Raw genomic sequence first — 26325 nt, forward strand, 5'->3', positions numbered from 1 at the left:
TAATGATAGCCATATTCTGCATAATTGTTGAAATATATGTGTCATAGGTCAAAGGTTTGATTGTTAGTTAAATGCCGCCAGATCCAGATTCGCGTTTAAACCATCAGGAAAAAGTGTTTTTAACTTAAAGATCCAGAAAGTTTCTCGTTGTCTGAGTTTGTTCGTTCTGTTATAATCCGCAGACCTAGGAATGAAATCTATGGGTGTGTATTTGTAAGTATATGGATTACCTTGGTGTTTGCTCAGGCAATGGTTTGGCACACTGTGTTTAATTTTGGTTTTCTTGCAGTTTTTGCAATTCCGCAAGTGTTCCCCCCACCTTGTTTTTACTTTTCTGCAGGTGAGGCCTACATATATAAACACAGTGTGCCAAACCATTGCCTGAGCAAACACCAAGGTAATCCATATACTTACAAATACACACCCATAGATTTCATTCCTAGGTCTGTAATAAAGTGACAGTAACGGTTTTATTTTAAAACGTTTTTTGTACTTTGTTATCAAGTTTATGCCTGTTTAACATGTCTGAACTACCAGATAGACTGTGTTCTGAATGTGGGGAAGCCAAGGTTCCTTCTCATTTAAATAGATGTGATTTATGTGACACTGAAAATGATGCCCAAGATGATTCCTCAAGTGAGGGGAGTAAGCATGGTACTGCATCATTCCCTCCTTCGTCTACACCAGTCTTGCCCACTCAGGAGGCCCCTAGTACATCTAGCGCGCCAATACTCCTTACTATGCAACAATTAACGGCTGTAATGGATAATTCTATCAAAAACATTTTAGCCAAAATGCCCACTTATCAGCGTAAGCGCGACTGCTCTGTTTTAGATACTGAAGAGCATGAGGACGCTGATGATAATGGTTCTGATATGCCCCTACACCAGTCTGAGGGGGCCAGGGAGGTTTTGTCTGAGGGAGAAATTTCAGATTCAGGGAAAATTTCTCAACAAGCTGAACCCGATGTGATTTCATTTAAATTTAAGTTGGAACATCTCCGCGCTCTGCTTAAGGAGGTGTTATCCACTCTGGATGATTGTGAGAATTTGATCATCCCAGAGAAACTATGTAAAATGGACAAGTTCCTAGAGGTCCCGGGGCCTCCAGAAGCTTTTCCTATACCCAAGCGGGTGGCGGACATTGTAAATAAAGAATGGGAAAGGCCCGGTATACCTTTCGTCCCTCCCCCCATACTTTAAAAAATTGTTTCCCATGGTCGACCCCAGAAAGGACTTATGGCAGACAGTCCCCAAGGTCGAGGGGGCGGTTTCTACTTTAAACAAACGCACCACTATACCCATAGAAGATAGTTGTGCTTTCAAAGATCCTATGGATAAAAAATTAGAAGGTTTGCTTAAAAAGATGTTTGTTCAGCAAGGTTACCTTCTACAACCAATTTCATGCATTGTCCCTGTCACTACAGCCGCGTGTTTCTGGTTCGATGAGCTAGAAAAGGCGATCGATAGTGATTCTCCTCCTTATGAGGAGATTATGGACAGAATCCGTGCTCTCAAATTGGCTAATTCTTTCACCCTAGACGCCACTTTGCAATTGGCTAGGTTAGCGGCGAAAAATTCTGGGTTTGCTATTGTGGCGCGCAGAGCGCTTTGGTTGAAATCTTGGTCAGCGGATGCGTCTTCCAAGAACAAATTGCTTAACATTCCTTTCATGGGGAAAACGCTGTTTGGCCCTGACTTGAAAGAGATTATCTCTGATATCACTGGGGGTAAGGGCCACGCCCTTCCTCAGGATAGGTCTTTCAAGGCCAAAAATAAACCTAATTTTCGTCCCTTTCGTAGAAACGGACCAGCCCCAAGTGCTACGTCCTCTAAGCAAGAGGGTAATACTTCTCAAGCCAAGCCAGCCTGGAGACCAATGCAAGGCTGGAACAAGGGAAAGCAGGCCAAGAAGCCTGCCACTGCTACCAAGACAGCATGAAATGTTGGCCCCCGATCCGGGACCGGATCTGGTGGGGGGCAGACTCTCTCTCTTCGCTCAGGCTTGGGCAAGAGATGTTCTGGATCCTTGGGCACTAGAAATAGTCTCCCAAGGTTATCTTCTGGAATTCAAGGGGCCTCCCCCAAGGGGGAGGTTCCACAGGTCTCAATTGTCTTCAGACCACATAAAGAGACAGGCATTCTTGCATTGTGTAGAAGACCTGTTAAAAATGGGAGTGATTCATCCTGTTCCATTAGGAGAACAAGGGATGGGGTTCTACTCCAATCTGTTCGTAGTTCCCAAAAAAGAGGGAACGTTCAGACCAATCTTGGATCTCAAGATCCTAAACAAGTTTCGCAAGGTTCCATCGTTCAAAATGGAAACTATTCGAACAATTCTTCCTTCCATCCAGGAAGGTCAATTCATGACCACGGTGGATTTAAAGGATGCGTATCTACATATTCCTATCCACAAGGAACATCATCGGTTCCTAAGGTTCGCATTCCTGGACAAGCATTACCAGTTCGTGGCACTTCCTTTCGGATTAGCCACTGCTCCAAGGATTTTCACAAAGGTACTAGGGTCCCTTCTAGCGGTACTAAGACCAAGGGGCATTGCAGTAGTACCTTACTTGGACGACATTCTGATTCAAGCGTCGTCCCTTCCTCAAGCAAAGGCTCACACGGACATAGTCCTGGCCTTTCTCAGATCTCACGGATGGAAAGTGAACGTAGAAAAGAGTTCTCTATCTCCGTCAACAAGGGTTCCCTTCTTGGGAACAATAATAGACTCTTTAGAAATGAGGATTTTTCTGACAGAGGCCAGAAAAACAAAACTTCTAAACTCTTGTCAAACACTTCATTCCGTTCCTCTTCCTTCCATAGCGCAGTGCATGGAAGTAATAGGTTTGATGGTAGCGGCAATGGACATAGTTCCTTTTGCGCGCATTCATCTAAGACCATTACAACTGTGCATGCTCAGTCAGTGGAATGGGGACTATACAGACTTGTCTCCGACGATTCAAGTAAATCAGAGGACCAGAGACTCACTCCGTTGGTGGCTGTCCCTGGACAACCTGTCACAAGGGATGACCTTCCGCAGACCAGAGTGGGTCATTGTCACGACCGACGCCAGTCTGATGGGCTGGGGCGCGGTCTGGGGACTCCTGAAAGCTCAGGGTCTTTGGTCTCGGGAAGAATCTCTTCTACCGATAAATATTCTGGAACTGAGAGCGATATTCAATGCTCTCAAGGCTTGGCCTCAGCTAGCGAAAGCCAAGTTCATACGGTTTCAATCAGACAACATGACGACTGTTGCGTACATCAACCATCAGGGGGGAACAAGGAGTTCCCTGGCGATGGAAGAAGTAACCAAAATCATTCAATGGGCGGAGACTCACTCCTGCCACCTGTCTGCAATCCACATTCCAGGGGTGGAAAATTGGGAAGCGGATTTTCTGAGTCGTCAGACATTACATCCGGGGGAGTGGGAACTCCATCCGGAAATCTTTGCCCAAATTACTCAATTGTGGGGCATTCCAGACATGGATCTGATGGCCTCTCGTCAGAACTTCAAGGTTCCTTGCTACGGGTCCAGATCCAGGGATCCCAAGGCGACTCTAGTAGATGCACTAGTAGCACCTTGGACCTTCAAACTAGCTTATGTATTCCCGCCGTTTCCTCTCATCCCCAGGCTGGTAGCCAGGATCAATCAGGAGAGGGCGTCGGTGATCTTGATAGCTCCTGCGTGGCCACGCAGGACTTGGTATGCAGATCTGGTGAATATGTCATCGGCTCCACCATGGAAGCTACCTTTGAGACGAGACCTTCTTGTTCAAGGTCCGTTCGAACATCCGAATCTGGTCTCACTCCAGCTGACTGCTTGGAGATTGAACGCTTGATCTTATCAAAACGAGGGTTCTCAGATTCTGTTATTGATACTCTTGTTCAGGCCAGAAAGCCTGTAACTAGAAAAATTTACCACAAAATATGGAAAAAATATATCTGTTGGTGTGAATCTAAAGGATTCCCTTGGAACAAGGTAAAGATTCCTAAGATTCTATCCTTTCTTCAAGAAGGATTGGAGAAAGGATTATCGGCAAGTTCCTTGAAGGGACAGATTTCTGCCTTGTCTGTGTTACTTCACAAAAAGCTGGCAGCTGTGCCAGATGTTCAAGCCTTTGTTCAGGCTCTGGTTAGAATCAAGCCTGTTTACAAACCTTTGACTCCTCCTTGGAGTCTCAACTTAGTTCTTTCAGTTCTTCAGGGGGTTCCGTTTGAACCCTTGCATTCCGTTGATATTAAGTTATTATCTTGGAAAGTTTTGTTTTTGGTTGCAATTTCTTCTGCTAGAAGAGTTTCAGAATTATCTGCTCTGCAGTGTTCTCCTCCTTATCTGGTTTTCCATGCAGATAAGGTGGTTTTACGTACTAAACCTGGTTTTCTTCCGAAAGTTGTTTCTAACAAAAACATTAACCGGGAGATAGTCGTGCCTTCTTTGTGTCCGAATCCAGTTTCAAAGAAGGAACGTTTGTTGCACAATTTGGATGTTGTTCGCGCTCTAAAATTCTATTTAGATGCTACAAAGGATTTTAGACAAACATCTTCCTTGTTTGTTGTTTATTCTGGTAAAAGGAGAGGTCAAAAAGCAACTTCTACCTCTCTCTCTTTTGGGATTAAAAGCATCATCAGATTGGCTTATGAGACTGCCGGACGGCAGCCTCCTGAAAGAATCACAGCTCATTCCACTAGGGCTGTGGCTTCCACATGGGCCTTCAAGAACGAGGCTTCTGTTGATCAGATATGTAGGGCAGCGACTTGGTCTTCACTGCACACTTTTACCAAATTTTACAAGTTTGATACTTTTGCTTCTTCTGAGGCTATTTTTGGGAGAAAGGTTTTGCAAACCGTGGTGCCTTCCATTTAGGTGACCTGATTTGCTCCCTCCCTTCATCCGTGTCCTAAAGCTTTGGTATTGGTTCCCACAAGTAAGGATGACGCCGTGGACCGGACACACCTATGTTGGAGAAAACAGAATTTATGTTTACCTGATAAATTACTTTCTCCAACGGTGTGTCCGGTCCACGGCCCGCCCTGGTTTTTTAATCAGGTCTGATAATTTATTTTCTTTAACTACAGTCACCACGGTATCATATGGTTTCTCCTATGCAAATATTCCTCCTTTACGTCGGTCGAATGACTGGGGTAGGCGGAGCCTAGGAGGGATCATGTGACCAGCTTTGCTGGGCTCTTTGCCATTTCCTGTTGGGGAAGAGAATATCCCACAAGTAAGGATGACGCCGTGGACCAGACACACCGTTGGAGAAAGTAATTTATCAGGTAAACATAAATTCTGTTTTTAACAACAGTATCCTTAACTTTCACTGGTCATTAATTTTCCAAACAAAAAACAAAAAATAAGAACATATTCAATAGACATTTTTCATCCACCTTTTTAGTTATAGAAGCCCAGATATTACGAGATGAAAATTAGTTAAACAAAGAAAAGTTTTACGCTTTAATTATCCATTATAGAAGCATAACATCAGAGACACACACAGAAATACTAGCTATTCATACTAACACATACTTACTTTTATCAAACATGTATGCCGAAGAACCTCTGTGTATAGATATCCACAGCTGTAGGTTGACAGAAGCTCAGACATTACGAGATCAAAAATAGTCAAACAAAGAAAAGTTTTCGCTTGAATTATTTATTACAGAAGTGTAATACCAGATACATATACTAGTTATTTACACGTACATGTTTTTATTAAACATGCATGCCTAAGAACCTCTGTGTATTGATTTCCACAGCTGTAGGTCTTGCTTTATCCAAGTCTATATTATATCAATTTTTAGCCCCTCACACTAATCGGAGTGATAGATAGAATATAATTCATTTGTTGCCATTTATTGCCAGGATTTTGTTTTTTGTTTTTTCAGCAAACTGCAATCATATCCAATTTTTATAGCCTGTCACGCCAAAATTGAGCATAATTTTGACGTAGATGTTACAATTCTATATGACACAAATTTTATTATTTTATTTCCTTAACAACACTGCTGGTTCATGATCAATACATACCATCCCATCCTTTTTTTCATTATACACTCCCACGCATATCCTTTTATAGTTCAAATCGGAACAACCTAACCCACTTCACTGTCAATTTAAATACAAAACATTTGTTATTTAACTATTTTATGTTCTTTTTCACATGACATCACATAAAGCATGAACATAATCATACATGATTCATATAGTATTTAGATCTGAAAATCAAACATTTTATTGTACATTTTAATGCAGGTATTATTTAGAAACATTCAAGTTTATGTAGCAGACAAAGATGTACAAGTCAAAAACATTCCATTGGGATATCAGCTGCGAATGTTAATGAAGCACACAGGCTATTGAGCCCTATCAACATTAATAAGATTCAGAACATTCACTCATGTCCCATTGGTCCTTTTTTGAAAACTATGACAACTTCCGTTTTTAATTGTATATTAGGTAAACATTTTTAAAAAATTTGTATCCATTGTTTGTATGCCTGAAGAAAAGACCGGTTTATGGTCTAGAAACGCGTAGCAGTTTTTATGGATTAAAATTTACTGATTTTAATTATACGGAAGTTGTCCATTTGTTTTTTGCCTTGGTTCTCCCTTTGAGCCTTCCTGGATAAGGCATCAAAGTATCTGCTCTACCGCAGCGTCTCAGGTTTCAGCCGCACAGACGCCAATCAAAGAAACGCTGAACATCACCTGTGTACAGCTTGCCGGAGACCACCCAGTGTGCTAGCCACTGAAAGTGTTAGCCTGCCTGTCAGCACCGGTTATCATACGGTGCCATTACCTCTGGTAAGCCTTTACATTATTCACCTATTTTGGCTTTGAATCTACAATATCACGCTATGTGGCGCCCTCTTTGTTATTTCTAATTCTCTTTGCCTACGTTAGAGCAAGGAAGTGGTAAAGTTAGGTGTTAAAAATAATAAAATCTTGCTTGAAGAATCTTCATTCTAAGTAGTGAAAGATTGTGCTGCTTTGTCCTAGGGTGTAGCCGTAGTCTATATCAGTATCTTTAGTCGAGCAGTGGTGGCTTTAGAGCAATGTGAACTCGTGGTGTATAATCGTCACTGCGCCTCCCATATATTAGTGCTGCCCTAACTTCTAAAGCTTGAGTAAGATTATTCAGTCTTTGCATTTTTTTCCACAGGTCCATGTGAGGGATCATGTCTCTCAAACCTAGTGATCTGCCTTGCTGCCGGGCAGATTCATAAAGATAAGTGCTGACTTTTTATTTTCTGGGAACGTTATACAGAATAAAAGATGGCACTTTAAAGTAAGTTAAACAACTACTGGGGCAAAAGAAAAATTCCCCTATGACTTGGAGGATCTTTTATTACGGGAACTAATATCAGGCACTGGGGACGAGTAGAGCAGGCTCAGAGGTGGTGTTTTTTACTTCAGTAATAATCCGAGGGCATTACTATACATTTGGCCGAATGGGAGGTTTTTCTTGTAATGCCCACGATGGACGGGGTTAACAGAAGCAGCAAATTTTGTTGTGCGCTTTCTCCCATACACTTCCTGTGTTCCGTAGCTTCGTCACAGTTTTTGTCAGGGTTGCGGATAAGGGACTTCAATTGACAGGAATAAAGAGGTTGAGTCCGGTTCATCTAACAGAGTATACACTCCGGTGTCAGTCAGGCAGGTAAGCACCTCAGCAAAGTTAAGGTGTAGAGGTGTCCAGAGTGTTTGTTTTTGCTTGTGTTACTTTATTATTTTGCAGAAAAATAAAGCAGTTTATTTTTAAAATTTAAAGGAACAGTAACGTTTTTGTTTGTGGGGTATTTTCTTAATAAAATATTAGTTATTTATCTATTTATTCTGTTTATTGGTGAATAAAGATGGACCAAGAGGCCCTGCAAGATATTACATGTTCTTTATGTTTTGATGCTAATGTGGAACCACCAATCCCTTTCTGTTCCTCATGTATTGAGAGAACTTTACATTACAGGGATAGACTTTTTTCTGAGCCAACATTGTCTAGGGCGGATGCTGTTCAGGAGTCTTCTGACAATGTTCAAGATATGCCGCAGCTTTCTCCTCATATGTCCGAAAATTTATCGTCCACACTTCTAGTGCCCTGCGCTTCCTCTCTTACTTCACCTGAAGTTAAGTTGCAAGACATCTCTTCCCTCATGTCCTCTGCGGTTTCTGATGCGTTGTCTGCTTTTCCCATGCTGCAGGGAAAGCTCAAGAGGAAATGTAAAGAATCAGTAAGTGAGTCATTGCTATTTTGAATGCCCCCTCCCAGAAGCCTGAGGAGGAGGATACTTCAGTAGCATCTGAGGGTGAAATCTCAGACTCAGACAGTGTAATTCCTTCTACTGATACTGAAGTTGTATCCTTCAGGTTTAAGCTAGAACACCTCCGTCTGTTACTTAAGAAGGTTTTAGCTACACTGGACGACGACAACACCACTGTCGTAGTCAATCCTAAGAAATCCAGTAAGCTAAACAAATATTTTGATGTACCTTCCATGGTGGAGGTTTTTCCTGTACCAGATCGAGCTACAGAGCCCCAAGGCAGAACATGCAGTGATCTGAGATGTCATCGCAGAAAATGCAGCATGTCTACAGGAAGAAAAGGACACATGCAGGAAATGTCAACAATTTAACTTTGCAATGCTGCTCCACATTTGGCTGTTCTCTTCAAACAGGGGTGTGCTTTGGCTGTACTGTGTATGTTTTTCTTATCACAGTGCATCCAGAGCAAAGTGCTGTTTGAAGAGAACAGTCAAATATGCAGTAGCGCTGCAAAGCAGCAGTGCATTTGTTTTCTAGCTCAAACCCACCCTTAGCCTTTCCCAGTCTGCAAAGCTGTTTTTTTTTCTGAATCTAAGACGTTCTTATGAGCAATGCACGTTTTTATTGCTATATTTCTATGTTAGACCAAAAGAAAAGGAAACATTTATTTAAGAGACATTTTTTACAATTTCTTTTGTCTGCAACTATTGCACTATATAATAAAACTTTAAAAATTACTTTATCCTCCAATTAACCAACGCATTGCAATTAAACTGGTGCTTTAGTGTAACTGCCTAATTTAAAGTTTATTTTTATTTAAAATTATGATCTGCAGCAAATTTTTAACTAAAAAAACTCATCACAGAAAGTGAAAAAAGTTCTGCCTCTGGGCTACAGAGATTATTGCTAAGGTATGGGAGAGACCGGGTATCCCTTTTTCTCCTTCCCCTATATTTAAGAAGATGTTTCCTATAGCAGATTCTATCAAGGAGTCTTGGCAGACAGTACCCAAGGTGGAGGGGGCAATTTCTAGGCTTGCTAACAGGACCACTATTCCCATAGAATATAGTTGTTCTTTTAAAGATCCTATGGACAAAAAATTAGAGGGGTTACTCAAGGAGATGTATGTACACCAGGGTTTACAATGGCAACCTGCGGTGTGTATTGCTAGTGCCCCTAATGCGGCGGCGGCATACTGGTTTGATGCGTTGTCAGATTCTATTCGGACAGACACTACCCTTGAAGAGATACAGGCCCTTAAAGTTGGCCAATTCCTTTATCACGGATGCCTCCCTACAGGTTATTAAACTGGGAGCAAAGATTTCCGGTTTTGCTTTGCTGGCCCGCAGAGCCTTATGGTTAACCCCTTAATGACCACAGCACTTTTCCATTTTCTGTCCGTTTGGGACCAAGGCTATTTTTACATTTCTGCGGTGTTTGTGTTTAGCTGTTATTTTCCTCTTACTCATTTACTGTACCCACACATATTATATACCGTTTTTCTCGCCATTAAATGGACTTTCTAAAGATACCATTATTTTCATCATATCTTATAATTTACTATAAAAAAAATTATAAAATATGAGGAAAAAATTGAAAAAAACACACTTTTTCTAACTTTGACCCCCAAAATCTGTTACACATCTACAACCACCAAAAAACACCCATGCTAAATAGTTTCTAAATTTTGTCCTGAGTTTAGAAATACCCAATGTTTACATGTTCTTTGCTTTTTTTGTAAGTTATAGGGCCATAAATACAAGTAGCACTTTGCTATTTCCAAACCATTATTTTTCAAAATTAGCGCTAGTTACATTAGAACACTGATATCTTTCAGGAATCTCTGAATATCCATTGACATGTATATATTTTTTTTTAGTAGACATCCCAAAGTATTCATCTAGGCCCATTTTGGTATATTTCATGCCACCATTTCACCGCCAAATGCGATTAAATACAAAAAATCATTCACTTTTTTACAAATTTTTTCACAAACTTTTGGTTTCTTACTGAAATTATTTACTAACAGCTTGTGCAATTATGGCTTAATTGGTTGTAAATTCTTCTCTGGGATCCCCTTTGTTCAGAAATAGCAGACATATATGGCTTTGGCGTTGCTTTTTAGTAATTAGAAGGCTGCTAAATGCCACTGCGCACTACACGTGTATTATGCCCAGCAGTGAAGGGGTTAATTATGGAGCATGTAGGGAGCTTTTAGGTATAATTTTAGCTTTAGTGTAGTGTAGTAGACAACCCCAAGTATTGATCTAGGCCAATTTTGGTATATTTCATGCCACCATTTCACCGCCAAATGCGATCAAATGAAAAAAAACGTTAAATTTTTCACAATTTTAGGTTTCTCACTGAAATCATTTACAAACAGCGTGTACAATTATGGCACAAATGGTTGTAAATGCTTCTCTGGGATCCCCTTTGTTCAGAAATAGCAGACATATATGGCTTTGGCGTTGCTTTTTGGTAATTAGAAGGCCGCCAAATGCTGCTGCATTTCACACGTGTATTATGGCTAGCAGTGAAGGGGTTAATTATGTAGCTTGTAGGGAGCTTGCAAGGTTAATTTTAGCTTTAGTGTAGAGCTCAGCCTCCCACCTGAAACATGAGACCCCCTGATCCCTCCCAAACAGCTCACTTCCCTCCCCCACCCCACAATTGTACCCGCCATCTTAAGTACTGGCAGAAACTCTGCCAGTACTAAAAGAAAAGCTATATTTGGGCTTTTTTTGTGTTTTTTATAGCATATTTACATATGCTGCTGTGTAGGATCCCCCCTTAGCCCCCAACCTCACTGATCCCCCACTAAACAGCTCTCTAACCCTCCCCCTCTGCCTTAATGGGCGCCATCTTGGGTACTGGCAGCTGTCTGCCAGTACCCAGTTTAGTAAAAAAGTTGCCTTTTTTTAAAAAAAAATTCCCTTTTCTGTAGTGTAGCTTCCCCCCCCCCCCCAAGACCAACCCCCCACCCCTTCCAGATCCCTTAGCTGTTAATTTAAACTTTAAAAAAAAAAATTTTGTTGCTTTTTACATCTTTATTTTTCAGCAGTGTAGCGGTCCGCTCCCGCCCCGTGCACGCGCCTGCCCGCCGCCCCCCGTGCACGCGCGCGCTCCCGTGCGCACTCCCGACTGACCCGCCCCCGATCCCGCCCCCCTTCCCTCTACTCTGCACATCGATGGCCGCCCACCCGCCTCCCAGGCTTGCTCCCACCCACCTCCCAGGCTTGCTCCCACCCACCAACGATACCGGCCACCGATGTCCGGTGCAGAGAGGGCCACAGAGTGGCTCTCTCTGCATCGGATGGCCATGGGGGGTTATTGCAGGATGCCTCGATATCGAGGCATCACTGCAATAACCGGAAAGCAGCTGGAAGCGAGCATGATCGCTTCCCGCTGCTTTCCAGACCAAGGACGTACGCCACACGTCCTCGGTCATTAACTGACTTTTTTTTGAGGACGTGTGGCGTACGTCCTTGGTCATTAAGGGGTTAAAATCTTGGTCTGCGGATGTGTCATCTAAGTCTAAGCTTTTTGCTATTCCCTACAAGGGGAAGACCTTGTTTGGGCCGGGATTGGCGGAAATAATTTCTGACATTACGGGAGGAAAGGGTCATTTCCTCCCTCAGGACAAGAGGAATAAGCAGAAGGGACGTCAGAGTAATTTTCGTTCCTTTCAAAACTTCAAGAATAAGCCTTCCTCTCCTTCTTCCAAGCTGGAACAGTCTAAGCCTTCCTGGAGGCCTAACCAGTCTTGGAACAAGGGAAAACAATCCAAGAAGCTTGCTATTGACTCAGGATGAAGGTTCTGCCCCCAATCCGGGACCGGATCTTGTGGGGGGCAGACTTTCTTTCTTCGCTCAGGCTTGGGTTCAGGATCCCTGGGCGGTGGACATCGTGTCCCAGGGATACAAACTAGAGTTCAAGACCTTTCCTCCCAGGGGCAGGTTTCTATTCTCAAGATTATCTGTAGACCAGACAAAAAGAGAGGCGTTCTTACACTGTGTTCAAGACCTTTCCGACCTGGGAGTAATAGTTCCTTTTCCAAGACAGGAGCAGGGTCTGGGATTTTACTCCAATCTGTTCGTGGTTCCCAAAAAAAGAGGGAACTTTCAGACCAATTCTAAATCTCAAAAGCCTAAACAAGTTCCTCAGAGTACCGTTCTTCAAGATGGAAACTATTCGTTCCATTCTTCCCTTGGTTCAAGAGGGTCAATTTATGACAACGGTAGATTTAAAGGATGCGTACCTGCATCTTCCCATCCACAAGAACCATCACAAGTTTCTGAGGTTCGCTTTTCTAGACAAACACTTCCAGTTTGTGGCTTTTCCATTCGTCCTCGCCACAGCTCCCAGAATTTTTTCAAAGGTTCTGGGATCACTGTTGGCGGTGCTCCGGTTGCGGGGCATTGCAGTGGCACCTTATCTGGGCAACGTTTTGGTTCAGGCGCCATCCTTTAAACAGGCAAAATCCCACACAGAAATGTTTTTATCCTTCCTGCGATCTCACGGATGGAAGGTGAATTTGGAATAGAGTTCCTTAGTTCTAACTACAAGGGTAGTTTTTTGGGAACCATAATAGATTCCTTATCAATGAAGATATTTCTGACAGAAGTCAGGAAATTAAAGATTTTCAATTCTTGTCTAGCGATTCAGTCCTCGGTCTAATGGTAGCGGCTATGGACATCATCCCGTTTGCCCGTTTCCACCTCAGACCTCTGCAGTTATGCATGCTCAGACAGTGGAACGGAGATTATGCGGATCTGTCTCCACGATTACATCTGGAACAGGAGACAAGGGATCATCTCTCCCAGGGAACCTGCTTCCTTAGACCCACCAGGGTGATTGTGACAACGGACGCCAGCCTACTGGGATAGGGAGCAGTCTGGGGCTCTTTAAAGGCTCAGGGGACATGGACTCGGTCGGAGTCTGTTTTACCCATTAAACATTCTGGAGCTGAGAGCAATTTTCAATGCTCTTCTGGCCTGGCCTCAGTTAGCCTCGGCCCGGTTTATCAGGTTCCAGTCAGACAACATAACTTCAGTGGCTTACATCAACCATCAGGGGGGAACTCAGAGTTCCTTGGCCATGACAGAGGTAGCCAAGATAATTCAGTGGGCGGAGACCCACAACTGCTGTCTGTCGGTGATCCACATCCCAGGAGTGGACAACTGGGAGGCGGATTTTCTGAGCAGACAGACCTTTCACCCGGGGGAGTGAGAACACCAGGTGTTTTCCAGCCTGATTCTCAAATGGGGACAGCCGGAATTGGATCTCATGGCATCTCAGCAAAATGCCAAGCTCCCGAGGTATGGGTCGAGGTCAAGGTATCCTCAGGCTGTACTGATAGACGCTCTGGCGGTACCTTGGATTTTCAGTCTCGCATACCTATGTCCCCCGTTCGCTCTTCTACCTCGAGTCATTGCTCAAATCAAACAGGAGAGGGCGACGGTGATCCTCTTTTCACCGGCGTGGCCTCGCAGGATTTGGTATGCAGACCTGGTGGACATGTCATCTCTTCCACCTTGGAGACTTCCATTGAGAAAGGACCTTCTACTTCAAGGGCCCTTCCTTCATTCAAATCTAGTTTCTCTGAAGCTGACTGCTTGGAGATTGAATGCTTAATTTTTTCCAAGCGTGGATTTTCAGAATCGGTCATTGAGACCATGATTCAGGCTCGTAAGCCTGTGACTAGAAATACTTACCATAAGATATGGTGTAAATATCTGTATTTGTGTGAATACAGAGGCTACTCTTGGGGTAGAGTCCGGATTCCTAGAATTCTGTCCTTTCTCCAGGAAGGTTTGGAGAAGGGTTTATCGGCAGGTTCCCTAAGGGGTTAAATATCTGCCTTATCTTTTTTGCTACATAAACATCTGGCGGACGTCCCAGATGTGCAATTATTTTGCCAGGCCTTGGTCAGGATCAGGCCTCTGTTTAAGCCGGCTACTCCTCCTTGGTGTCTTAACTTGGTTCTTAAGGTTCTTCAACAGGCTCCGTTTGAGCCTATGCATTCCTTAGATATTAAGTTGTTATCTTGTTGCTATTTTATCTGCTCGTAGAGTTTCAGAGCTCTCGGCATTACAGTTTGAGTCTCCTTACCTTATTTTTCATTCAGATAAGGTAGTTTTGCGTACTAAGTTAGGGTTTCTCCCTAAGGTGGTTTCAGATCGGAACATTAATTAGGAGATTGTTGTTCCTTCCTTGTGTCCTAATGTTTCTTCTCAAAAGGAACGTCTGCTACACAAACTGGATGTGGTGCGTGCATTGAAATTCTATTTACAGGCGACTAAGGATTTTCATCTTCTGCTCTGTTTGTTGTCTTCTCTGGGAAACGTAAGGGGCAGAACGCTACGGCTACTTCTCTTTCTTTGTGGCTGAAGAGTATCATCCACTTTTCCCATGAGACTGCTGGACAGCAGTCTCCTGAGAGAGTTACGGCTCATTCTACGAGGGCTGTTTCCTCTTCCTGGGCATTCAAAAATGAAGCTTCTGTGGAACAGATTTGCAAGACTGCAACTTGGGCCTCTCTTCACACTTTCTTCAAGCAGTTGTGCCTTCCGTTTAGGTTCCCTGTCTTGTCCCTCCCTTATCATCTGTGTACTCGGGTATTGATTCCCAATAGTAATTAGATTATCCGTGGACTCACCGTGTCATTAGAAATAAAACAATATTTATGCTTGTTCTCTTAAGGACAGGTTTGTTGGTATGTTATAAACTTCAGACACCTATGCACCTTGTTGCTCTCCTTTGCTTCGGTCGAATGACTGGGGTTGGAGGGAAGGGAGGTGATATTTAACAGCTTTGCTGTGGTGCTCTTTGCCGCCTCCTGCTTGGCAGGAGTGATATTCCCAATAGTAATTAGATGATCCGTGGACTCACCGTGTCAAGAAATGAATACATTTATCAGGTAAGCATAAATTTTGTTTTAGACATTGCTGTCCATTTAAATGCTTGATAAAACTTAAATACATATTTTTATATAATTTATATAATGTGTGTGTAATAAGTATAGTTTTAGTTTAATAAAATACACAATTATCTATTGTTTTCTAGAAAATGGCCTCTTGAAGCTGAAGGCAGCAGAATCTATTTTTCATTTTAAGAAATACTTTCCAGACGATGAAGAGGAGCAAATGACTTAAATTGATGATATAGGTTCATTGACTGCACGTGACATATCCAAGCCCTGATATTGTACTGTAAAGTACCTTAAATTTTTTGCAAAACTGAAGTTACTTAAGGATTCACAAGTAAGTTATTGACCTCCCAAAACTGTTTTTAAACAAAAAGGAAATAGAATTGCTGTTGATCACATTGAGTTTAGAAGCACCTCTATGTTGATAGACAGGAGCAAAATACACAATTCACCAGGTTTAAAAAGCTCACTCTTTCTCCATTATTTTTGTGCCTCTGCTCAGGGCAGGTTCTGTAACGCTGTATTATTTTTTTTACTCACTTTGGGCTAATATTAGAGAATTTTAGGATTCCTAAATTATCCCTCAGATAATCTTAGTTTATTTTTTTCTATTAATTTCTTTTAATTTTATAAATCACTGGATTGTAGTGATTTTACATCGTGTGATATGAATGAGGAAATTACTTAGCTACTTGATCTCTGTATTTTTTTAAATTTATATTTATTGAGGAAACATACAACACAAGCAGTACACCCAATATGTTCATGGCATGAGTTACAAAACAAAGAGTTTGAGGGGAAAAAAAATCTTTATTTGAATGTAAGCTTAGACCATTTTTGGTTCAGCACCTGGGTAGTGCTTGCTGATTGGTGGCTACATTTAGACACCAATCAGAAAGTGCTACTTAGGTTCTGAACCAAAAATGGGCCAGCTCCTATGCTTACATTCTTGCTTTTTCAAATAAAGATACCAAGAGAACGAAGACAAATTGATTATAGGAGTAAATTAGAAAGTTGCTTAAAATTGCATGCTCTATCTGAATCATGAAAGTTTAATTTTGACTAGACTTTGGGCGCCATGTACTAAGGCGTCAATTTTTTCGCACAGACCGTATCAAAATAACCTGCCGGCATTCGCACCATGCGGATGGCACTTCGTTACATGAATGTACTAAAAACCAAGCCGTAAAATTTCGCGTCTATTGTGTGTCGAAGACAATCGGATTATTGATAACTTTGAAGCTTCGTTCGGCGCGAAAGAGCAAAGTTAAGAAGCAGTCTGCGACCTGATTGGTTTAGTTCTTTACCCACGTGACGATCTAGGTGTCATAATCGTCAGACAAGCGGCAACATCTGGCTGTTGACATGTATAAGAATGTGCATTTTCCCAGAAATCTTTTCGGTATTCACTTTGACAAGAGGGCTTGCTCCGGAGATTCTGCTACTTCTAAGAATGAACCGGTGGCAAAAAAGTGTAAGGCTGCCAACAGTTTTAATAGTCCGGGTATGGCTTGTGAACGCGCTGTCATAGGTTCCAGGTATTCTGCTATTTCATAGTAAAGTTCCATAATAGCTTCTCTGTCCAAACGGAATCTCTGGATAATCTCTCGATCAGAAATGCTTTCCAAACCCATACGTGTAAGGAAAACTCTAGGGACTCTGATTCTTCTACCTCTCCTTCTTTGCAAGTTGTCAACCGGTGCCTGTATAGCCCTTCTTCCTCGTAATTGAATTAATCGGAAAAGAAACATGTGTAAAAGTGTCTCCATCTTCATTCAGTGATCCAAAAACCAATAATGCTACAATAGTAGTCTAGTCCTTTCACTTAAGTACTTCTACCTGGCGTCAGGTTGAGACGCCCTATAGTTTTCTATTGTATTCGCTACCTAAATGGTCGCGAAGCAAATCACGCGAAGTTACAGTGAAAGTTGGAGCGGACGGATTAGTTGTAACATTCATAATTTCCGATTACAGCGAATTTACGTGCGATCGAACATCTAGTAAGTGGAAAAAGGCTTCGGAACGATCAGTTGCGTAAAATTACGATCGCTGATGAAAATAGTGTTTTTTCGACCAGATTGCAGATTGGTACATACGAAAAGCAGATCGTGAGCGAATTTTGACGCGGAAATACAGACGGTCACTTCGAAGCTTAGTACATGGCGCTCTATTACTTTAAGTGGAGACACCTTATTCTCATTGCGCCATATAGAGATGTTAACTATATAGGTCCTCTCACTTGGTTGAAAACACAAACAAAACAGAAAATAAACAGCATAGCATATCAAACAATAAAATCTACATTAAACTATAGAGCAGTATTATATATGAAGAGATGGGACATCACACATTTTTATGAGGCTGATGTGAATAATGGTAAAACAGCATAGGAACTACCTCAAATTGTTTCTAATACTGTTAACAAAGTAGAATGAAGTGAACAGCCAGGCACTTGTCATTCAATGTATAAGCCAGCGCACATTTGGTCTGAAGTTATAGATTTACCCTTTTTAAGACAAGTTGACTATGCTACCAGTGAAATAGAAAATGGGTGACACCATCCAAACACCTACGTTATAAAAATTTGACCATCTCATTCCAAAAACAATAATTAAATGGATACTGAACCCAACATTTTTATTTTATGATTCAGATAGAGCATACAATTTTAAGCAACTTTCTAATTTACTCCTATTATCAATTTTTCTTTGTTCTCTTGGTATCTTTATTTGAAAAAGCAGGACTTTAAGCTTACAAGCCGGCACATTTTTTGTTCAGCACCATGGATAGCGCTTGCTGATTGGTGGCTGCAAGTAGTTACTATAAAAAAACTGATAAACTTCAGTCATCTGTCACCCATAGCCTCTCATCACACCTGCAATTTATTTACATATCTATACTTGAGCACAAGTGGCTAATTGGACAACCAGCAAAGTTGATTATGCCCAGATAGGGCTATTCTCAAAACCTACTTTTAAGGAGTACATTGACTGGAGTTGTGTTATAGATGATTATTAACAATATTTCTTTTTTTACAGTATCACAATGTCTACTTCCAAGCTGGATAGTGAGCAGAGCTTGTATGTGTACATGCAGGAGTTTCGTCATCAATTTGTCAATCAAAGCAGTGAGGAAAGGACAAGTCATATAGCACAGCGAATAAATTTATGCAAACAGCTAAGGAAAGCCCAAATTGGTACGTATTTGTGATCTGCCTCATTTTACTCATTGGCGTGGCTGGTGCCAATACATTGTCTCCATTAAAAAGGGAAATATTTTCAGGCAAGCAGACTTAAAGGGACAGTCTACACCAAAATTGTTATTGTTTAAAAAGATAGATAATGTCTTTACTACCCATTCCCCAGCTTTACACAACCAATATTGTTATATATATATATTAATATACTTTATAACATTTAAACCTCTAAATTTCTGCCTGTTTCTAAGCCACTACAGACAGCCTCTTATCACATATTTTTTTTTATTTGCTTTCAACAACAGGAGACTGCTAGTTCATGTGCCTGATACTGCAATAATTGGCTAAAATGCAAGTCAATAGATAATGAATAAAAAGTACTATGATCAGGGGGCTGTCAAAAGAGGCTTAGATACAAGGTAATCACAGGTAAGAAGTATATTACTATAACAGTGTTTGTTGGTTGTGCAAAACTGGGGAATGGGTATTAAAGGGATTATCTACCTTTTTAAACAATAAAATGTTTGGAGTTGACTGTCCCTTTTAATTGTAAACTGTTGCAGGAACAATCAATTTAAAAGGGCTGGGGTGCCTATCAACCACCACCCAAAGGAAGGTTCATTTCTACTGCTGCCTCCTTTATACATGTTTTTTTACAACCATTACTGTAGTATTGACATTTTCAGTTTCAGTGGCAGAGTCTATGGGTAAACACATCTATTTCAAATGTTCAAATAAAAGAAATAACACTATCTGTAAACAATTTTAATACAGTCCAGCAGGTAAAATGGATAATTGGGAAAACATTTTAGCATGCAGTGTCCCTTTATTACATACATATTTGAATAACAGTTGTCATTACGTATATGTTTTTATTTTTGTTTTGCAGATGCCTGGTCTAAGAAATACAGAGATGGGGAACTAATGATGGAAAAAATCCTAGAATTTAGAAACGGTATGTTATGTTATAGCTAAACAAGAAGTCAGCACTTTTTTGTGTAAAATGTAATTGTTTTATGCTGTAAAAACCTTGTTGAATACGACCCCAGCAGTAAGTGGATCAAGGCTCTGTTATCCTGCAAACATCTTACGTGGTATTTCCAGTAGTCAATCCTTCTAACAGGGTAATTCAGTGGTGAGTCACATGCAGCCCCCCATTCTTTCTTTTATAGCTTCAAATATTTCTCATTTTTACTCCCAATAAATCACCACCACCCCTTCACTGCTCCCTTTACTCATCTCTCGAACACACACTTTGTTTAGTTGTAACAGAGTATTCTTGCTCAGGGATTAAGGGCAAAAAGGGTTCATTAATGTATGTTGCAATGTTTGTTTGTTTTTTATATATAGGTATAAGATTTATTTTAAATGTTTTTTCTTTTTCATGGTTCAGATAAAATGTACAATTTTAAACACTTTTTCAATTTACTTCTACTATTTACTTTGTTTCATTCCTTTGGTATTCCCACTGCTGGGAACTAGTTGGAAGCACAGGATAAGACAATAGCATGAAGCACATAGGAGCAACCACCAATCAACAGCTTCTGAGCCTACCTAGGTATCATTTTAAACAAAGGATACCAAGAAACCAAATTAAATGAGTAAATTGGAACATTGTTTAAAATAACATGCTCTATCTGAATCGTGAAACAAAAAAAAAGGTTTTTATGTCCCGTTAACTTTGAACACAAAAGTACTGTTTAACATGCTTTTAACATTTATTTTGTTAGCAAAATTTTCATTGTTTTGCAGTCTGGGATAAATAAATAAATAAATAGGATCCTGCGCTGTGTAAACAGTAATTTGGCAGCACGGTCAGAGCTCTGAAATCTGCAGGTTCAGCTTCAGTCTCTCTGGGGATACTGGGGAGGGAGGGGGGGGGGGAGGTAAATCACAATTTCCATGAAGAGATGCAAATATGAATAACTACATAATATGACATTTTGTGGAATTTGTTTGTATCTATTATATGTTTATATACTGTACATATTTCTCTTTCTTTCATGTAATTAGCAAGAGTCCATGAGCTAGTGACGTATGGGATATACATTCCTACCAGGAGGGGCAAAGTTTCCCAAACCTTAAAATGCCTATAAATACACCCTCATCACACCCACAATTCAGTTTTACAAACTTTGCCTCCGATGGAGGTGGTGAAGTAAGTTTGTGCTAGATTCTACGTTGATATGCGCTCCGCAGCAAGTTGGAGCCCGGTTTTCCTCTCAGCGTGCAGTGAATGTCAGAGGGATGTGAAGAGAGTATTGCCAATTTGAATGCAGTGATCTCCTTCTAACGGGGTCTATTTCATAGGTTCTCTGTTATCGGTCGTAGAGATTCATCTCTTACCTCCCTTTTCAGATCGACGATATACTCTTATATATACCATTACCTCTGCTGATTCTCGTTTCAGTACTGGTTTGGCTTTCTACAACATGTAGATGAGTGTCCTGGGGTAAGTAAATCTTATTTTCTGTGACACTCTAAGCTATGGTTGGGAACTTTGTTTATAAAGTTCTAAATATATGTATTCAAACATTTATTTGCCTTGACTCAGAATGTTCAACATTCCTTATTTTTCAGACAGTCAGTTTCATATTTGGGATAAATGCATTTGTTTCAATCATTTTTTCTTACCTTAAAAAATTTGACTTTTTCCCTGTGGGCTGTTAGGCTCGCGGGGGCAGAAAATGCTTCATTTTATTGCGTCATTCTTGGCGCAGACTTTTTTGGCGCAAATTTTTTTTTTTTTTTTCTGTTTCCGGCGTCATACGTGTCGCCGGAAGTTGCGTCATTTTTTGACGTTTTTTTTGCGTCAAAAATGTTGGCGTTCCGGATGTGGCGTCATTTTTGGCGCCAAAAGCATTTAGGCGCCAAATAATGTGGGCGTCTTTTTTGGCGCTAAAAAATATGGGCGTCATTTTTGTCTCCACATTATTTAAGTCTCATTATTTATTGCTTCTGGTTGCTAGAAGCTTGTTCACTGGCATTTTTTTCCCATTCCTGAAACTGTCATTTAAGGAATTTGATCAATTTTGCTTTATATGTTGTTTTTTTCTTTTACATATTGCAAGATGTTCCACGTTGCAACTGAGTCAGAAGATACTTCAGGAAAATCACTGCCCAGTGCTGGAGCTACCAAGCTAAGTGTATCTGCTATAAACTTTTGGTATCTGTTTCTCCAGCTGTTGTTTGTATTGCATGTCATGTCAAACTTATTAATGCAGATAAAATTTCCTTTAGTACTGTTACATTACCTGTTGCTGTTCCGTCAACATCTAATTTTCAGAGTGTTCCTGATAACATAAGAGATTTTATTTTTTAAATCCATTAAGAAGGCTATGTCTGTTATTTCTCCTTCTAGTATACATAAAAGTCTTTTAAAACTTCTCTTTTTTCAGATGAATTTTTAAATGAACATCATCATTCTGATACTGATAATGGTTCTTCTGGTTCAGAGGTTTCTGTCTCAGAGGTTGATGCTGATAAATCTTTGTATTTGTTCAAGATGGAATTTATTCGTTCTTTACTTAAAGAAGTATTATTTGCATTAGAAATAGAGGATTCTGGTCCTCTTGATACTAAATGTAAACGTTTTAAATAAGGTTTTTAAATCTCCTGTAGTTATTCCAGAAGTGTTTTATCTCCCTGATGCTATTTCTGAAGTAATTTCCAGGGAATGGAATAATTTGGGTAATTTATTTACTCCTTCTAGACGTTTAAGCAATTATATCCTGTGCCATCTGACAGATTAGAGTTTTTTGGGACAAAAATCCCTAAGGTTATGGGGCTGTCTCTACTCCTGCTAATGTACTACTATTCCTACGGCAGATAGTACTTCATTTAAGGATCCTATAGATAGGAAAATTGAATCCTTTCTAAGAAAAGCTTACTTATGTTCAGGTAATCTTCTTAGACCTGCTATATTTTTAGCGGATGTTGCTGCAGCTTCAACTTTTTGGTTAGAAGCTTTAGCGCAACAAGTAACAGATCATAATTTTATAGCATTATTATTATTCTATAACATGCTAATAATTTTATTGGTGATACCATCTTTTGATATCATTAGAGTTGATGTCAGGTATATGTCTCTAGCTATTTTAGCTAGAAAAGCTTTATGGATTAAACTTGGAATGCTGATATGTCTTCTAAGTCAACTTTGCTTTCCCTTTCTTTCCAGGGTAAATAATCATTTTCGTTCCTTTCCTCACAACAAGGAACAAAAGCCTGATCCTTCATCCTCAGGAGCGGTATCAGTTTGGAAACTATTTCCAGTTTGGAATATATCCAAGCCTTATAGAAACCTATAGCCAGCTCCTAAGTACCTATGAAGGTGCGGCCCTTATTCCAGCTCAGCTGGTATGGGGCAGATTACGTTTTCTTCAAAGAAATTTGGATCAATTCCGTTCTCAATCTCTGGTTTCAGAACATTGTTTCAGAAAGGTACAGAATTGGCTTCAAGTTAAGGCCTCCTGCTAAGAGATTTTTTTCTTTCCCGTGTCCCAGTTAACACAGCAAAGGCTCAGCATTTCTGAAATGTGTTTCAGATCTAGAGTTGGCTGGAGTATTTATGCCAGTTCCAGTTCTGGAACAGGGGCTGGGGTTTTATTTTATCTCTTCATTGTACCAAAGAAGGTCAATTCCTTCAGACCAGTTCCGGATCTATCATTATTGAATCGTTATGTTAGGATACCAACATTCAAGATGGTTACTGTAGGACTATCCTGCCTTTTGTTTAGCAAGGGCATTATATGTCTACAATAGATTTACAGGATGTGTATCTGCATATTCCGATTCATCCAGATCACTTTTAGTGTCTCAGATTCTCTTTTTAGACAAGCATTACCAGTTTTGTGGCTCTACCGTTTGGCCTAGCCTCAGTTCCAAGAATTTTTTTCAAAGGTTCTCGGTGCCCTTCTTTCTGTAATCAGAGAACAGGGTTTTGGTATTTCCTTATTTGGACGATATCTTGGTACTTGCTCAGTCTTCTCATTTTCGAAGAATCTCATACGAATCGACTTGTGTTGTTTCTTCAAGTTCATGGTTGGAGGATCAATTTACCAATCAGTTCATTGATTCCTCAGACAAGGGTAACCTTTTTAGGTTTCTAGATAGATTCAGTGTCTATGACTCTGTCCTTGTCAGACAAGAGAAGTTTAACATTGATATCAGCTTGTCAAAACCTTCAGTCACAATCATTCCCTTTGGTAGCCTTATGCATGGAAATGTTGGGTCTTAGGACTGCTGCATCAGATGCGATCTCCTTTGCTCGTTTTCACATGCGACCTCTTCAGCTCTGTATGCTGAACCAATGGTGCAGGGATTACTCAAAGATATCTCAATTAATATCTTTAAACCGATTTTACGACACTCTCTGACATGGTGGACAGATCACCATCGTTTAGTTCAGGGGGCTTCTCTGTTCTTCCGACCTGGACTATAATCTCAACAGATGCAAGTCTTACAGGTTGGGGAGCTGTGTGGGGGTATCTGACGGCACAAGGGGTTTGGGAATCTCAGGAGGTGAGATTTCCGATCAATATTTTGGAACTCCGTGCAATTTTCAGAGCTCTTCAGTCTTGGCCTCTTCTGAAGAGAGAGTTGTTCATTTGTTTTCAGATAGACAATGTCACAACTGTGGCATACATCAATCATCAAGGAGGGACTCACAGTCCTCTGGCTATGAAAGAAGTATCTCGAATTTTGGTTTGGGCGGAATCCAGCTCCTGTCTAATCTCTGCGGTTCATATCCCAGGTATGGACAATTGGAAAGCGGATTATCTCAGTCGCCAAACGTTGCATCCGGGCGAATGGTCTCTTCACCCAGAGGTATTTCTTCAGATTGTTCAAATGTGGGAACTTCCAGAAATAGATCTGATGGCTTCTCATCTAAACAAGAAACTTCCCAGGTATCTGTCCAGATCCCAGGATCCTCAGGCGGAGGCAGTGGATGCATTATCACTTCCTTGGAAGTATCATCCTGCCTATATCTTTCCGCCTCTAGTTCTTCTTCCAAGAGTAATCTCCAAGATTCTGAAGGAATGCTTGTTTGTTCTGCTGGTAGCTCCGGCATGGCCTCACAGGTTTTGGTATGCGGATCTTGTCCGGATGGCCTCTTGCCAACCGTGGACTCTTCCGTTAAGACCAGACCTTCTGTCTCAAGGTCCTTTTTTCCATCAGGATCTGAAATCCTTAAATTTAAAGGTATGGAGATTGAACGCTTGATTCTTGGTCAAAGAGGTTTCTCTGACTCTGTGATTAATACTATGTTACAGGCTCGTAAATCTGTATCCAGAGAGATATATTATAGAGTCTGGAAGACTTATATTTCTTGGTGTCTTTCTCATCATTTTTCTTGGCATTTTTTTAGAATACCGAGAATATTACAGTTTCTTCAGGATGGTTTAGATAAGGGTTTGTCCGCAAGTTCCTTGAAAGGACAAATCTCTGCTCTTTCTGTTCTTTTTCACAGAAAGATTGCTATTCTTCCTGATATTCATTGTTTTGTACAAGCTTTGGTTCGTATAAAGCCTGTCATTAAGTCAATTTCTCCTCCTTGGAGTTTGAATTTGGTTCTGGGGGCTCTTCAAGCTCCTCCATTTGAACCTATGCATTAATTGGACATTAAATTACTTTCTTGGAAAGTTTTGTTCCTTTTGGCCATCTCTTCTGCCAGAAGAGTTTCTGAATTATCTGCTCTTTCTTGTGAGTCTCCTTTTCTGATTTTTCATCAGGATAAGGCGGTGTTGCGAACTTCTTTTGAATTTTTTACCTAAGTTGTGAATTCCAACAACATTAGTAGAGACATTGTGGTTCCTTCATTATGTCCTAATCCTAAGAATTCTAAGGAGAAATCGTTGCATTCTTTGGATGTTGTTAGAGCTTTGAAATATTATGTTGAAGCTACTAAGTCTTTTTTATTTGTTATTTTTTCCGGTTCTAGAAAGGCCAGAAAACTTCTGCCATTTCTTTGGCATCTTGGTTGAAATCTTTAATTCATCTTGCCTATGTTGAGTCGGGTAAAACTCCGCCTCAGAGGATTACAGCTCATTCTACTAGGTCAGTTTCTACTTCCTGGGCGTTTAGGAATGAAGCTTCGGTTGTTCAGATTTGCAAAGCGGCAACTTGGTCCTCTTTGCATACTTTTACCAAATTCTACCATTTTGATGTATTTTCTTCTTCTGAAGCAGTTTTTGGTAGAAAAGTACTTTAGGCAGCGGTTTCAGTTTGAATCTTCTGCTTATGTTTTTCATTAAACTTTATTTTGGGTGTGGATTATTTTCAGCAGGAATTGGCTGTCTTTATTTTATCCCTCCCTCTCTAGTGACTCTTGTGTGGAAAGATCCATATCTTGGGTAGTCATTATCCCATACGTCACTAGCTCATGGACTCTTGCTAATTACATGAAAGAAAACATAATTTATGTAAGAACTTACCTGATAAATTCATTTCTTTCATATTAGCAAGAGTCCATGAGGCCCGCCCTTTTTTGTGGTGGTTATGATTTTTTTGTATAAAGCACAATTATTCCAATTCCTTATTTTATATGCTTTCGCACTTTTTTCTTATCACCCCACTTCTTGGCTATTCGTTAAACTGAATTGTGGGTGTGGTGAGGGGTGTATTTATAGGCATTTTAAGGTTTGGGAAACTTTGCCCCTCCTGGTAGGAATGTATATCCCATACGTCACTAGCTCATGGACTCTTGCTAATATGAAAGAAATGAATTTATCAGGTAAGTTCTTACATAAATTATGTTTTTTCCCCTTCAATATAGATATCCAGTTGCAGAATAAACGCATAGAAGAAAAGCAGAATGAGGTTTTACAAATCTTCACACGGATAAAGGACAATGAAAACGAGGAAGCAGACCTGGCTAAGCACTTGCAGAGTTTAAAGGATGAACTGAATCACAAACGAGAAAGTAAGTCTCGTTGTGCTTTA

General features: G+C 40.5%; 1 protein-coding gene across 5 annotated transcripts in view; it reads left to right on the forward strand.

The window, feature by feature from the left end:
- SPC25 (SPC25 component of NDC80 kinetochore complex) overlaps positions 1-26325 on the forward strand; it is a 72579-nt gene that overhangs the window by 30665 nt on the left and 15589 nt on the right. For 4 of the 5 annotated variants that reach the window (XM_053697525.1, XM_053697527.1, XM_053697528.1 and 1 more), the window contains exons 2-5: positions 15326-15522; positions 18227-18384; positions 19274-19339; positions 26159-26305. In XM_053697525.1, coding sequence (XP_053553500.1) covers positions 18234-18384; positions 19274-19339; positions 26159-26305 — 364 coding nt within the window. In that variant the 5' untranslated portion in view covers positions 15326-15522; positions 18227-18233. The remainder of the gene's footprint in view (positions 1-15325; positions 15523-18226; positions 18385-19273; positions 19340-26158; positions 26306-26325) is intronic. The other variant, XM_053697529.1, reaches the window with a different exon arrangement.

This window comes from Bombina bombina, chromosome 1, assembly GCF_027579735.1.
Source record: "Bombina bombina isolate aBomBom1 chromosome 1, aBomBom1.pri, whole genome shotgun sequence".
Taxonomy (NCBI): domain Eukaryota; kingdom Metazoa; phylum Chordata; class Amphibia; order Anura; family Bombinatoridae; genus Bombina; species Bombina bombina.